Source organism: Pan paniscus, chromosome 3, assembly GCF_029289425.2.
Source record: "Pan paniscus chromosome 3, NHGRI_mPanPan1-v2.0_pri, whole genome shotgun sequence".
In the NCBI taxonomy this organism is placed as follows: domain Eukaryota; kingdom Metazoa; phylum Chordata; class Mammalia; order Primates; family Hominidae; genus Pan; species Pan paniscus.
Window position 1 is genome coordinate 85120882 of NC_073252.2, and position 12929 is coordinate 85133810.

Here is a 12929-nt window from a genome sequence, read left to right on the forward strand (position 1 = left end):
AAACCTAGTAACTAAGAAAGAGGTCAGTTTTTTGTTTTGTTGTGGTTGGTGACTAATACTGAATACACTTTGCCAGATTTTTTTCTGGTTGTATTATACTTTACATTTATTTCAAAGATACATCTTTTATCTTTTGTTTGTGTATATCTCAGCCCAGCCACCATTTAGCAATAAACCTGTTGAGTGACTTTTTTTGTATACCATTATGTTGCCAACTGACAAGTCCTATGACTGAAGGCTGTATTTTCTAGCCTTGAAAAAATATGAATTTAGCTGTGCAGGGTGGCTCACGCCTGTAACCCCAGCAGTTTGGGAGGCTGAGGTGGGCAGACCACTTGAGCCCAGGAGCTCTAGACCAGCCTAGGCAGCATAGTAAGACCTCATCTCTACAAAAACACAAAAATTAGCCGGGCATGGTGGCCTGCGCCTGTAGTCCCAACTATTCGGGAGGCTGAGGCAAGAGGATTGCCTGAGCCCAGGAGGCGGAGGTTGCAGTAAGCCAAGATCCCACCTGGGTAACAGAGTGAGACCCTGTCTCAAAAAGAAATAAAAATATGAATTTAGCTTCTGTTAGATAAATATTGAGCAAGATCTACATTTACAAGTTGCTAACAGTTTTCATTTTATTTAGAAACTTATCCCAGTATGTTTTTAGTACATTTATGAAAGTTGTTTCTTGGCAGAATTACCACCTCATGTAGGCGGTCATTTACGAAACAGCCAAGTTTCGTTCATTTTCATTAGAAAACATAGTGATTTTTACCAGGATTTCCAAAGACACCGTGCCTGCTTTCTTCAGTGGTAGATACGGCTTTGCAGTAAAAATTGTTGGTCAGATTTTTGAATAGGTGTTTTTGGAAATACTGAAGGATTTTAACCTCTAATAATTTGCCGGTGGAGTTTTTAAAATTTGACAACACATGTACAGATTGACAAATGTTTGCTTTTTACTATTTAGGTTCACCATAAGCCAGAATGCCTACAGATACATTAATCCAAGTTTGAGGAAATGTTTTTTTTTTTTTCCCTCACTGAAACAATAGCAATAAGGTTAAACATAATCTGTAGACAATCGCGTTTGTATTACTGTTCTTCCTATTGATCAGTGTTCACATAGGCAAAAGAGAATAATTTATTGTGAAAAATAAAGCTCACTATTAATAATGTCCTTTAGACAGAAATGTAAAGTAACTGCACTGTTGGGTGATATTTGCCTTGATAGCATCATACATCTTACTGTGTATTTAATTCTAATGTTGAACTTTTTATGTGCCTGGCACTGTTCTGAGTGCTTTACAAATATTCATTCATTCAACTTTAATTCATTTAATGGCTAACTACTTTAGTTCAGTTACAGCTTATGGAAGAAAGTAATTGAGTATATTATGTATCCCTCCCCATTTGTTTTGTTTGCATGGACCCTGACCTCACTGATTAGGAGTGAAGGACTTTAGTCTCAGGGCTCGCAACGAATCCTTGTCTTGTGGTAGTTCTGCTTCAGTGTTGTAGCATGTGAAAGAGTCTGTTTTGAGATGGTAAGAGGCTTGCACTTAACTGGTTTCTGTGTTATAATTGTATAATTATAATTGTATTCGTACATTGTAATTGTATAATTGTAAAACTTAACATTTTCAGGAAATCACAGCCTTTAATAAATAAAGAAAACTTACACATATCCTCTCTCTTTGTTTAATTAGGCATATTTTCTATTTACATGCTAGAAAAGTTGTTAGAAATCATTTCACATTCATTCTTCTCTGTGTCCCTGCCCATTCCAGCATGCTCGAAGACGACCTTCAGCTCAGTGACAGTGAGGACAGTGACAGTGAACAAGTAAGTGTTGCACAGCCTGTAATACCAGAAGTCCTTTTAAATCCATCTAACAGATCTGAGCTGCTTGTTCTAACCTGTTTTTTGTTCTTTTCCTGGTCTTTCTTCCCCTTATTGTGAATGCCTAGACCCCAGAGAAGCCTCCCTCCTCATCTGCACCTCCAAGGTACCGTGTGGGTTTCTCCCCATCTGTACAGAATGTTTGCAATTTTTTACCAAATGGGAAAAATAAAGCCTTATTTAGTACTTTCACATTTTTTTTCATGGGAAGGAGCTGAAGGATCACAGTAAAAGGAAAGTACCTGTTTAATATTTTGGAAGCTTAAATCAGCCATAGGAAGGTTGTTAACCCTATAGAAGCGAGAGCCCCACACTCATCTACATCATCAGTATAGATGTTAAAGATTTTTAAGAGTTTACAGGCTGGGCGTGCTAGCTCACGCCTGTAATCCCAGCACTTTGGGAGGCCGAGGTGGGCAGATCACTTGAGGTCAGGAGTTCGAGACCAGCCTGGCCAACATGGTGAAACCCTGTCTCTACTAAAAGTACAAAAATTAGCCAGGCATGGTGGCGCATGCCTGTAGTCCCAGCTACTCGGCAGGCTGAGGCAGGAGAATCGCTTGAACCCAGGAGATGGAGGTTGCAGTGAGCTGAAATCGCGCCACTGCACTCCAGCCTGGGTGACAGAGCGAGACTGTGTCTCAAAAAAGGAGTTTACAAACAAGCTTAAAATACAATTTATCATCAGTATTAGGTAATCAATATTTGAAAAGTTAAACTGACGAGCCCAGTGTTTTAATGGAGGTAACAGATTTGCTGATTTCAATAAAGCTCAGTTATTTCCAGAACTTATTTTCCATTATGCCTGTTTTCTTAGTTACATGAATTTTCATATTGTTTCAGCTGCTTTTCAAAATGACCAGCAGTACATTTTAGTGTGATGGGAAATGGAATAAGCCAGCCATACTTTAGGAAATGTGATGATTTAATTTTTGAAAATATGAACTATTTGAACTTCTTTTATAATATTTTCCTCTGGTAATATGCCAGGTACCTGCCTTTTATGGACAAAGTTATTTTACTCACTTGAGATGTGCTCATCCACTCAGAGACGACATTAGCAATAAAATCTTGTCCATTATGCAGGGGATGTTACAGTTAATGTGGAGGAAGCCCATGTGATTATGTGCACTCTTACAGATTCATAAGGTTTGCTTGTTCAATTATATCTTATTTTGTTCAGTAATTTCTGGTGGGTTATGATGACTCATAAAACATGACAAGGTAGCCTAACTTCTAAAAGTGGAGGAAAAGGAAAAAGAAGAGACCAAGCGGGGGTACAAATTTGAGGCAGGAGTAACATTGAGAGTGTATCCCCTTTTGCTCATCACTAGCTTATGCTCTTCAGCTGCCAGTGGAGACAGGGCCACAAACTGGGTGCAGCATTTCCGTGAGGAAATTATATAGTGGTATCGTGTGTGTTTTAAAGTTACCTCAACTAGTGATTTTGTTATTGTTTAATAATTTTTATTCTAATATGTGTTATTTACGAATCTATTTTGAAAATATTTTAGGTAGATTTGAAATCTGTCCAGATTATAGTTAATGACATTGCTTTAATTAATACCATCTAGGGTGAAGCTTTAAGATTATATATGCTTTGAAATTATATATGTGTCTAGCAGTGTGATCAATGTGTTTTCTCACTAACTTAGATTTATTGCCCCATTCTTAAAATTTGGAGTAGATAATCTCTACTTTGTGTGACATTTGGGGATGATCCCTAAGCCACTTACGAAGAATGGTCCGTTTTGTAGTTCTTCCAGGAAGTGTGAATGGTTGGTTACTTTTGAGTTCACCTTGCAAAGGAACACCATTTATATTTAGTGGTCTTTGGCTACCACCCAGTTCTTGTTTAGAGAATATAGGGAGATTTTAACTTACTGGCTTTTCTTACAGAAATTAATTTGATTTGGTTATGTGTAGCAGAGACCAGCAAACTTAAAGGATCAGATAGTAAATATTTTAGGCTTTGTGGGCCATATATGTCTCTATTGCAGCTGTTCAAATCTGCCATTGCAGCATAAAAGCAAACATAGTACATTAAAAAAATGGGTATGGGTGTCTTCCAATAAGACTTTATTTAGAAAAGCAGGCAGCCAGCCTAGGCAATGGTTTACCAACCCTTGATATGAAGCACCCAGCATCTAACTTAAATTTTGGATCACTTGACATATTCTTCAGGAGTAAAATTTCACAGGCTTCTCTTTTATGCATTTATCTGGCAATCAGTTTTCAGAGGCTTTTGCTTTTCTATTAAACTACTTTGGGCCTCTCTCAGTTGGATGACATGATAGTTTAGCAGTGTATCTAATACCAAGGCCCGCCCTTTTGAGTAGCAGGAAAATGGGCAAGGGAGAAAGAAGAAATCCACCTTGTATCGTGCCTTCTAATTTTATCTTTTGGTTGCTTTGCAGTGCTCCACAGTCCCTTCCAGAACCAGTGGCATCAGCACATTCCAGCAGTGCAGAGTCAGAAAGCACCAGTGACTCAGACAGTTCCTCAGACTCGGAGAGCGAGAGCAGTTCAAGTGACAGCGAAGAAAATGAGCCCCTAGAAACCCCGGCTCCGGAGGTACTGTGTTCCCCCTCGAGATGGCCACCTTAGATGGCAGCATTCTGTCCTTTGAAGTTACAGTCAGTGCTGTGGGCCAGGACTGACCATGAGACTGAGTCATTCTGTCCCATGGGGCAATGCTTTCCTGCTCCTATGCTGTCTAGAGCCATCTGTTTCTATTTATTTGCTTCTTACCAAATATTTAATAAAGGAGAGTTGGGAGAGAGGTCTTCTCTCCCCTGTTGAAAATGATAGGTCTTCTCTGTCATTGCTAGTGGTGTTTTGAAGATCAACTCATTAAGACTGTTTGCACACCGTTTTCTTTTCCCTTCTTTTAGAAAGAAAACTTGGTTTCAGTGGGCTGCTATTTTAATATTAATGAGAATTCTTCGTGAAATTTTAGAAATGCATGAATTAAAGCAAAAGGAGACTGCCTGATTTAGCAAAGGGCAGGAATGTGAACTAGAAATAAGTCATCAGGAGTTCTATTTTCGAATCACTAAAAGCCATGCATTAAATTGATGGCAAAGTGATTTTGTCAGGGTTCTGTTTCTTGCTCCTTTCTGTCCCATGTAAAACAGGGACGACGGTGTTTGCTTGTCACCCACCCTCAGGAGAATATTGTAAAGACAAACTGATAAGACTGAAAATCTTAGGCACTAAATAAATCTAGAGGATTTATGCTATTTACTGGATTGTTGAGCACAAGAAATTGTTAGTAACATCTAACAGGGTTGCCAAATAACCTCAAAATTTGGGTAGCATTGTAAAAGTTATGGTGGGGAAAGAAATTAATGAAAAGGGAAGGCATTCTTTTCTTTTTGGTGAATGAAACCAGCCCACATCGAGAAAATTATTCCATATATTTAATAAGGGAATGCCAGGAAATGAAGCTTTCTAATTAGGAAAGCATTAAAAAGCCTTCTGTATTTGTCTCTGTTTAGAAAGCAAAGCAGTTCCAATGGGTCATTAACTGAATACATCTGGAGCTAATGTAGGGAGACTTAAGGGTCTTGTCTGAGGGTGAGGGAGGCTGAGAAAATAACTGGCTGTCATTTTCTGTTAGATGCGAATCTATGTCTGGCGCAGAAAATAAGAGCTTGTTATGTTTTGGAGTGGACAGACATGCATCAGTATTAACTGCACTTGAAGTGCCTTTCAGATTTTAGAAACTACACTGTGTTTCTGGGGCTCTTTGTTTCCTTTTATGATACTAATTGCTATTGAAATAATTTTTCTATGCCTCAGGGAAAAGGATACTGAATATGCTGTGCAGACAAATTGTGTGATGTTCACTGTTAATGTTTATAAGATCTTTGCTTTATGTTTCACCTTATTCTTAAGAAAAATCTTCATGCTAGTTAGATTACTGACATCGAAAAGATAATTAACATTTAATTCAAATAAAATGGAAATGTTACAGATTTGGCTGAATAATTGAAACTTGATAGTCTGGCGTTTGTAGTAATGAGACATAGATATATTTTATTGCTTGAGAAGTTACTGGAATAGAGGGAAACCTCTGTAAAATAAATGGTCCCATCCTGCCTTATCTTTTAAAATCACTTTAATAAAAAAGGCTAGTATTGTTATGTGTTGCAGATCCAGGCTTGGGGACAGTATGTGTTATATACTGAGGCTCATCCTCCTGGGAATATTTTATCTTGGTTTAGATTTTAAATTTTGAATTTTTCCTAAAGTATTTAACTACATCTCTTTCCTTTTACGATAAATACCTGCATTATTATAAATTTCTGGTGTTATTTCAGAGTAACAAAAATTCCATAGTAAGCTGTACATACAGATATTAATGAGAATTCTTTTTCATTAATATTGCATAATCAGTACTGTAAATTATGGAATTTTCACTCTTAACTTTCTCACTCCTTTTTTTAACTTTCTCTTTTCTTTGTCTTTTAATTTTTGTGGGTATGTAGTAGTTGTATATATGAGTGCGTGACATATTTTGATACAGCCATATAATGCATAATAATCACATCAGAGTAAATGGGGTACCCATCACCTCAAGCATTTATTCTTTGTATTAGAAACAATTCAGTTATACTTTTTCAGTTATTTTAAAATGTAAATTAAAGTATTATTGACTACAGTCACCCTGTTGTGCTGGCAAATACTAGATCTTGTTCTGGTTTTTTTTTTTTTTTTTTTTTTTTTTTTTTTGGGTACCCATTAACCATCCCCCCACCCCCTACTACCCTTCCAATCCTCTGGTAACCATCCTTCTACTCTCTATCTCCATGAGTTCAATTGTTTTAATTTTTTAGCTCCCACAAATTAGTGTGTATCTTCCATTTTTTTAATGCTCTTTTTAAAAAAAAATTTTGCACTCATATTCCCCATAGCTATGTAGTGTTACTAAAAGAGTAAATCTATATTGTGCATAGCTCAAAACTTCTTAATTCAAAATCATAATTCATTCTCAAATATACTAACTTTTGCCAATTTATTAAAACACCTAATAAAAAATAATTATATCCTTTTTTTCCTATTTCCAATTTGCAGTATTTGGATTGCACCAGCACTGGGAGGGCAGATTGGGGGTGGGATGAGGAGACGCAGAGGAAGAAATGAAAGTCCAAACTTTGATCCTCTTAACAAAGATAAAATATTCCCAGGATATTTGAAAGTCTTAAAACCTTGGCACTTTTATCTACTTAAACTTTATTTTTAAAAATATTTTATTTTCATTTTTATTTATTTTTATTGAGATGGAGTCTCACTCTGTCACCCAGACTGGAGTGCAGTGGTGTGATCTCGGCTCACTGCAACCTCTGTCTCCTGGGTTCAAGTGATTCTCCTGCCTCAGCCTCCTGAGTAGCTGGGACTACAGGTACGTGCCACTATGTCTGGCTAATTTTTGTATTTTTAGTAGAGACGGGGTTTCACCATGTTGGCCAGGCTGGTCTTGAACTCCTGACCTCAAGTGATCCACCCACCTCGGCCTCCCAAAGTGCTGGGATTACAGGTGTGAGCCACCGCGCCCAGCCTAAAAAATATTTTTAATCAATCCCTTATGAAAACATTTTTTCCATCACAACACCCAAATAATGTATCAAATTATATCCATTTCACAACTTAATATTGGGTATACAGGATTGCCCCTACCTGTTCCCCTTGTCTGGCACAACTACTCAATTTTACCCTCAAATTGGGACATAGGCCTTCCTTCGGAACATTTTTAGGACTGTAGTGGAAGAATATATTTTATTTCTGTAATCAGGACGTTCCTTTAGGGACTACTAAATGCATCTCAGTACTGTCCTGTTTTGGGGGTTGGGGGGGAAACCAGATGTTATTTATACTGGGAATGACTTCCCTTTTGGGTTCACACATAAATAGTCTTCTAAAGAGCATGTCAGGGATTGGGGTGCAGTTGTAGATATAACCAGTGGGTTAAGATATGTCCATACCTTTCCTGAGGAAGGGTGTGAAGGCTTTGTGCCTGATGTGATTGGCAAGTGATGTATCTCACTACCTTGTCCCATCAGTTAACCACTTATGTAACCACACCCTGAAGTCTCCAGGAAATCACGTTTGACAAGTGGGTATTGTGTGCTAATCTTTTCTCTACTCTTAACCATTCTGCGTTCTTAGAATATTGAATACGGATTTAGATTACATGTGACAAAATGCCTGCCACATAATAGTGGTTTCCTTCTTCCCTCCCTCTCTGCCCTTAAATTCAGATGACAGCATGAGTATACAGTTGACATAAGCGAAGGAAGCCGTAAGGAAGATAATGTTATCATAAGCAGCAGTATGGGGTAAACAGAAAGAAAAAAGGAATTATGTAGTCATCTTACTGTCCAAAGAATGTTCTTGCCTGGTTTTTTAAGTTTCTTAGTTCTGTTCTGTTAGTCACACTAAACCCGAACTATCTACCTGATCCTTTTATTACCTAACCTTTTCCTGGCCAAAAAGCCTTTATGTCATAGCCACATATTTTGCATCATGAGATTTCCATGTTTTATGGAGTTGAATTATTTGGGATGTTCCATTCGGGAAAATTGTCAGCAGTCTTTCTTCCCCTTAAAACCTTTCCATCTACCGGAGTGTTCTCCTTATCTATAATCTAAGCAAATAAATCTGAAGTGGGATGTCTTTCAGCTAATTTTCTGATGCATTATGTGTATGACTTATTTCTACAAACCACCTCCCAGAGTGGATCTTTAAAGAAATTAGTATTTTTCTTAAGATAAGGACATAAGGACAGCGATGTATAGTCTTTAAAATAAATGTAACTATCGCTCACTCTGTTAGACACTAGTATTTTTCTATATGATATGAAATTCATGGATATAGTAATCCACCTAGCAGAATACTCATATATCTCATGCACCCACTATATGCAAGATAGAGTAGTGGAACTTGGAGACACAAGAGTCTCCGTCATTCTTTTAATAAGGTCTAACAGCCGAGCTGGAGAGACGTGGTGGGATGCAACAGCAGTTAATTTATCAACAAAGGTTGAGCTAATAGTTAAGGTAACAAGCCAGGAACCTCTGTTTTTATGCCACATAATTGTACAATCTCATTGCCCCTGACTGTATGCCTCCCTTTGTATCTTAGAAACATAGGTGCTGTTTCAGACCAGGTTGCTTGTAATGAGAGATTTGATGTATGACTTTTTTTTTTTTTTTTTTTTTTTTGAGACCAATGTGTCACTCTGTCACCTAAGCTGGAGTGCACATGGCTCACTGCAGCCTCAAACTCCTGGGCTCAAGCAATCCCCACCTTAGCCTTCTGAGTAGCTGGGACCACAGGCACGTGCCACCTCTCCTGGCTAATTTTTAAATTTTTTATAGCAATGAGGTATTGCTATGTTGCCCAGGCTGGTCTTGAACTCCTGGGCTTAAACAATTCTCCTGTCTTGGCCTCCCAAAGCTGGGATTATAGGCCTGAATCACCATATTGGTCGAATGTTTGACTTTTAAAGAGTTCACGTGGGATTAATGCTTGGCTAATGTGACCCAACTGACTTTATCAAGGTGTAAAAATTGCAAATCACTGTATACTATATGTGATATGATAACTTTGTCACGTATAAATGTTTACTACATAATGTTTTTAAGTAAATGAGAGAAATGGGCCTGTTATTCTAGTGCTTTGGAAGACTGAGGCAGGAGGATCACTTGAGGCCAGGAGTTTGAGGCTGCAGTGAGCTATTACCATGCCACTGCACTCCAGCCTGGGCAACAGATTGAGACCCTGTCACACACAAAAAGGAGAAATGGTCTCATCTTGAATAAAAGTCATCTTTAGTTGAAAAATATGTCAAAAAAAGGATAAAATGTGAGCCCACTAAAAATTTATTCATTAGCTGCCTTCTGCAAATACTTGATGAAATGATTTTTTACTCATTTCCTCCTATTATTCCTTAATAGAGTAGTTCACAAAACAAAATGTGTCAATTCTGTTTAAATTATACTATAATTACCATTAGAATATATTATAAAGATTTCTCAGCAGTTGGCAATTGCCTATTGATTAATATTTGCTATTACCAAATTTCTAAATCCCACAAAAAAGTGAAGGTTGCTTTAAGAGTTAATTGTTATAGAACTTATAACTTGAGGAGGATGACCGGAACCTAAATTCTGGGTTTGGAAGTATTTGCTCCTCTGCAGGACAGTGTTGTATAATTGGGTGACTAACACAAAAGAATAATTTGTCATCAATGGTCAGTTAACACTTTTCTTTCTTTCCTTATTTTTAGCCTGAGCCTCCAACAACAAACAAATGGCAGCTGGACAACTGGCTGACCAAAGTCAGCCAGCCAGCTGCGCCACCGGAGGGCCCCGGGAGCACAGAGCCCCCACGGCGGCACCCAGAGAGTAAGGGCAGCAGCGACAGTGCCACGAGTCAGGAGCATTCTGAATCCAAAGATCCTCCCCCTAAAAGCTCCAGCAAAGCCCCCCGGGCCCTACCCGAAGCCCCCCACCCCGGAAAGAGGAGCTGTCAGAAGTCTCCGGCACAGCAGGAGCCCCCACAAAGGCAAACCGTTGGAACCAAACAACCCAAAAAACCTGCCAAGGCCTCTGCCCGGGCAGGTTCACGGACCAGCCTGCAGGGGGAAAGGGAGCCAGGGCTTCTTCCCTATGGCTCCCGAGACCAGACTTCCAAAGACAAGCCCAAGGTGAAGACGAAAGGACGGCCCCGGGCCGCAGCAAGCAATGAGCCCAAGCCAGCAGTGCCCCCCTCCAGTGAGAAGAAGAAGCACAAGAGCTCCCTCCCTGCCCCCTCTAAGGCTCTCTCAGGCCCAGAACCCGCGAAGGACAATGTGGAGGACAGGAGCCCTGAGCACTTTGCTCTTGTTCCCCTGACTGAGAGCCAGGGCCCACCCCACAGTGGCAGTGGCAGCAGGACTAGTGGCTGCCGCCAAGCCGTGGTGGTCCAGGAGGACAGCCGCAAAGACAGACTCCCATTGCCTTTGAGAGACACCAAGCTGCTCTCACCGCTCAGGGACACTCCTCCCCCACAAAGCTTGATGGTGAAGATCACCCTAGACCTGCTCTCTCGGATACCCCAGCCTCCCGGGAAGGGGAGCCGCCAGAGGAAAGCAGAAGATAAACAGCTGCCCGCAGGGAAGAAGCACAGCTCTGAGAAGAGGAGCTCAGACAGCTCAAGCAAGTTGGCCAAAAAGAGAAAGGTGAGTGTGGGGAGACTGCCCTGACTCCAGCGTGGACCATCCTTGCTGTTGGCCTGGTGGTATCTTTGATCGGCCTTTGATTTAGGCCCAGTTGAGTTGTCTCACAAGTGTTTGCTTTGATTCGCTGTAGCCTTTGCACCTTCTTCCAGCGTTACCTGTCTGGACTTCGCTTCTCATTCTGCAGATGGGCATTAACACATGTTATGTCCTTCCATCGGTCTTGCTAGTTTGAAAAAAGGTGAGGCAGTCATTAAAAACAATAGCTTCTTTTAGGATAATGTAGCATCTAGGGCCGCCCCCAACCCGCCTCTTTTTTTTTTTTTTTTTTTTTTTTTTTTTTTTAAGACAGGACCTTGCTCTGTTGCCAGGCTGGAGTGCAGTGGTGCGATCTTGGCTCACTGCAGCCCCTACCTCTAGGGTGAAATGATCCTCCTACCTCAGCCTCCTGAGTAGCTGGGACCACAGGTGTGTGCCACCACACCCGGCTAATTTTTGTATTTTTTTTGTAGAGGTGGGGTTTTGCCATGTTGGCCAGGCTGCTCTTGAACATCTGAGCTCAAGTTATCCACCCGCCTCTGCCTCCCAAAGTGTTGGGATTACAGGCCTAAGACACGATGCCCAGCCTCATTTTCATTTATTCTTGTAACTGGCATTTACCACCTGACCCATTAGGTTTTGCCTTAGTAGTTGAGATCTGATCTGAATTGAAATGTTAATTCATATTCTGAATTATTAAAAGAACGGCTCTATACAAATTTTACTCTCATAGTAGGATCTTTTATACCAATATCACATCCATATTTTAACGCATGACCACACAACACCTCTTTACAGTTACTAACATGTGATTAGTGTCTCACTGAGTAATATAGGCTGATAATGGCACGTTGCAAAGTGTTGACCATATCATTTTATTTATTATAATTTTGGAAGATTCTTTTGGATACAGAATGGACAGAGTAACAAAATTGCTGCATTATTTAAGATTGTCTGTTACTTGAACATGCCACTGTTTTAGACAGTCTCCTTCCTTTTATTTTGAATCATTGAGTTCTTGTTCTATTTGTTGCTTTTTCATGTTGATGAAAGATTAGTGAGTTTTTCCCCAGTAGCATTCCCAAGCCAACTTGCCCAAGAATCAGAGACAAAGTCACAAGAAGGGCCAACTCTCTCCTGCTGAGAAGGAATAAAATTTTTAACACTCTTGTAAGTACGTGAAAAACTTCTTACTCAGCTGTGGAAGTTGAGCTAAGAATAACAAAGGAAAAAAAGATTATGAAGCCTGCTGTCATGTCTGAGATTTGACTGATTAATCCAGTGCGTTAAAAATATAACACGACTTTACCGAATAGTAAAGGGCGACTGCTTTCTTCAGAACCTCCTTGCAGCAGACTAAAGGATGTGTATTGCCGCCATGTTTGCAGCAGGCAAGTCGAGTGGGATAGGATCCAGTGCTCTGTCTCAGCTAGAAGAGGGCCTATTTTCATGCCAGAAACTTCTTTAAACTTTTTGTATGGGATGGGTTGGGGTGTGTGTGTGTGTGTATGTGTGTGAAAGGTACAAAACTTTATGGAGAAAATTGTGATGGACCTGGTTAGGAAAAAGATACCTGCAGCTGATACACCTGGGAAAACTTCAGGAACACACTCAGGTAGCTCCCTGTCCTGGTAAATCTCTCACCTGTCTCCCAGCTGCTGTGGTCTTGTGTGGTCTCCAGTGCTGACCGTCTGCATTAGCTGGAGTGGGGACAGGTACTCACTTCTGAAAGGATTACCTACCAGGTGGCAATGTTAGAACCCGGAGGATCCCCCAG

The 12929-nt window shown here is 40.0% G+C and overlaps 1 protein-coding gene across 19 annotated transcripts in view; it reads left to right on the forward strand.

Annotated features, from left to right (window-relative positions):
* AFF1 (ALF transcription elongation factor 1) overlaps nucleotides 1-12929 on the forward strand; it is a 257647-nt gene that overhangs the window by 210052 nt on the left and 34666 nt on the right. For all 19 annotated transcript variants that reach the window (XR_008625173.2, XM_034958884.3, XM_055111597.2 and 16 more), the window contains 4 exons: nucleotides 1779-1833; nucleotides 1959-1996; nucleotides 4308-4464; nucleotides 10184-11116. Coding sequence is in view for 18 of the 19 variants with exons in the window: in XM_034958884.3 (XP_034814775.1) it covers nucleotides 1779-1833; nucleotides 1959-1996; nucleotides 4308-4464; nucleotides 10184-11116 (1183 nt within the window). In the remaining variant the exon portion in view is untranslated. The remainder of the gene's footprint in view (nucleotides 1-1778; nucleotides 1834-1958; nucleotides 1997-4307; nucleotides 4465-10183; nucleotides 11117-12929) is intronic.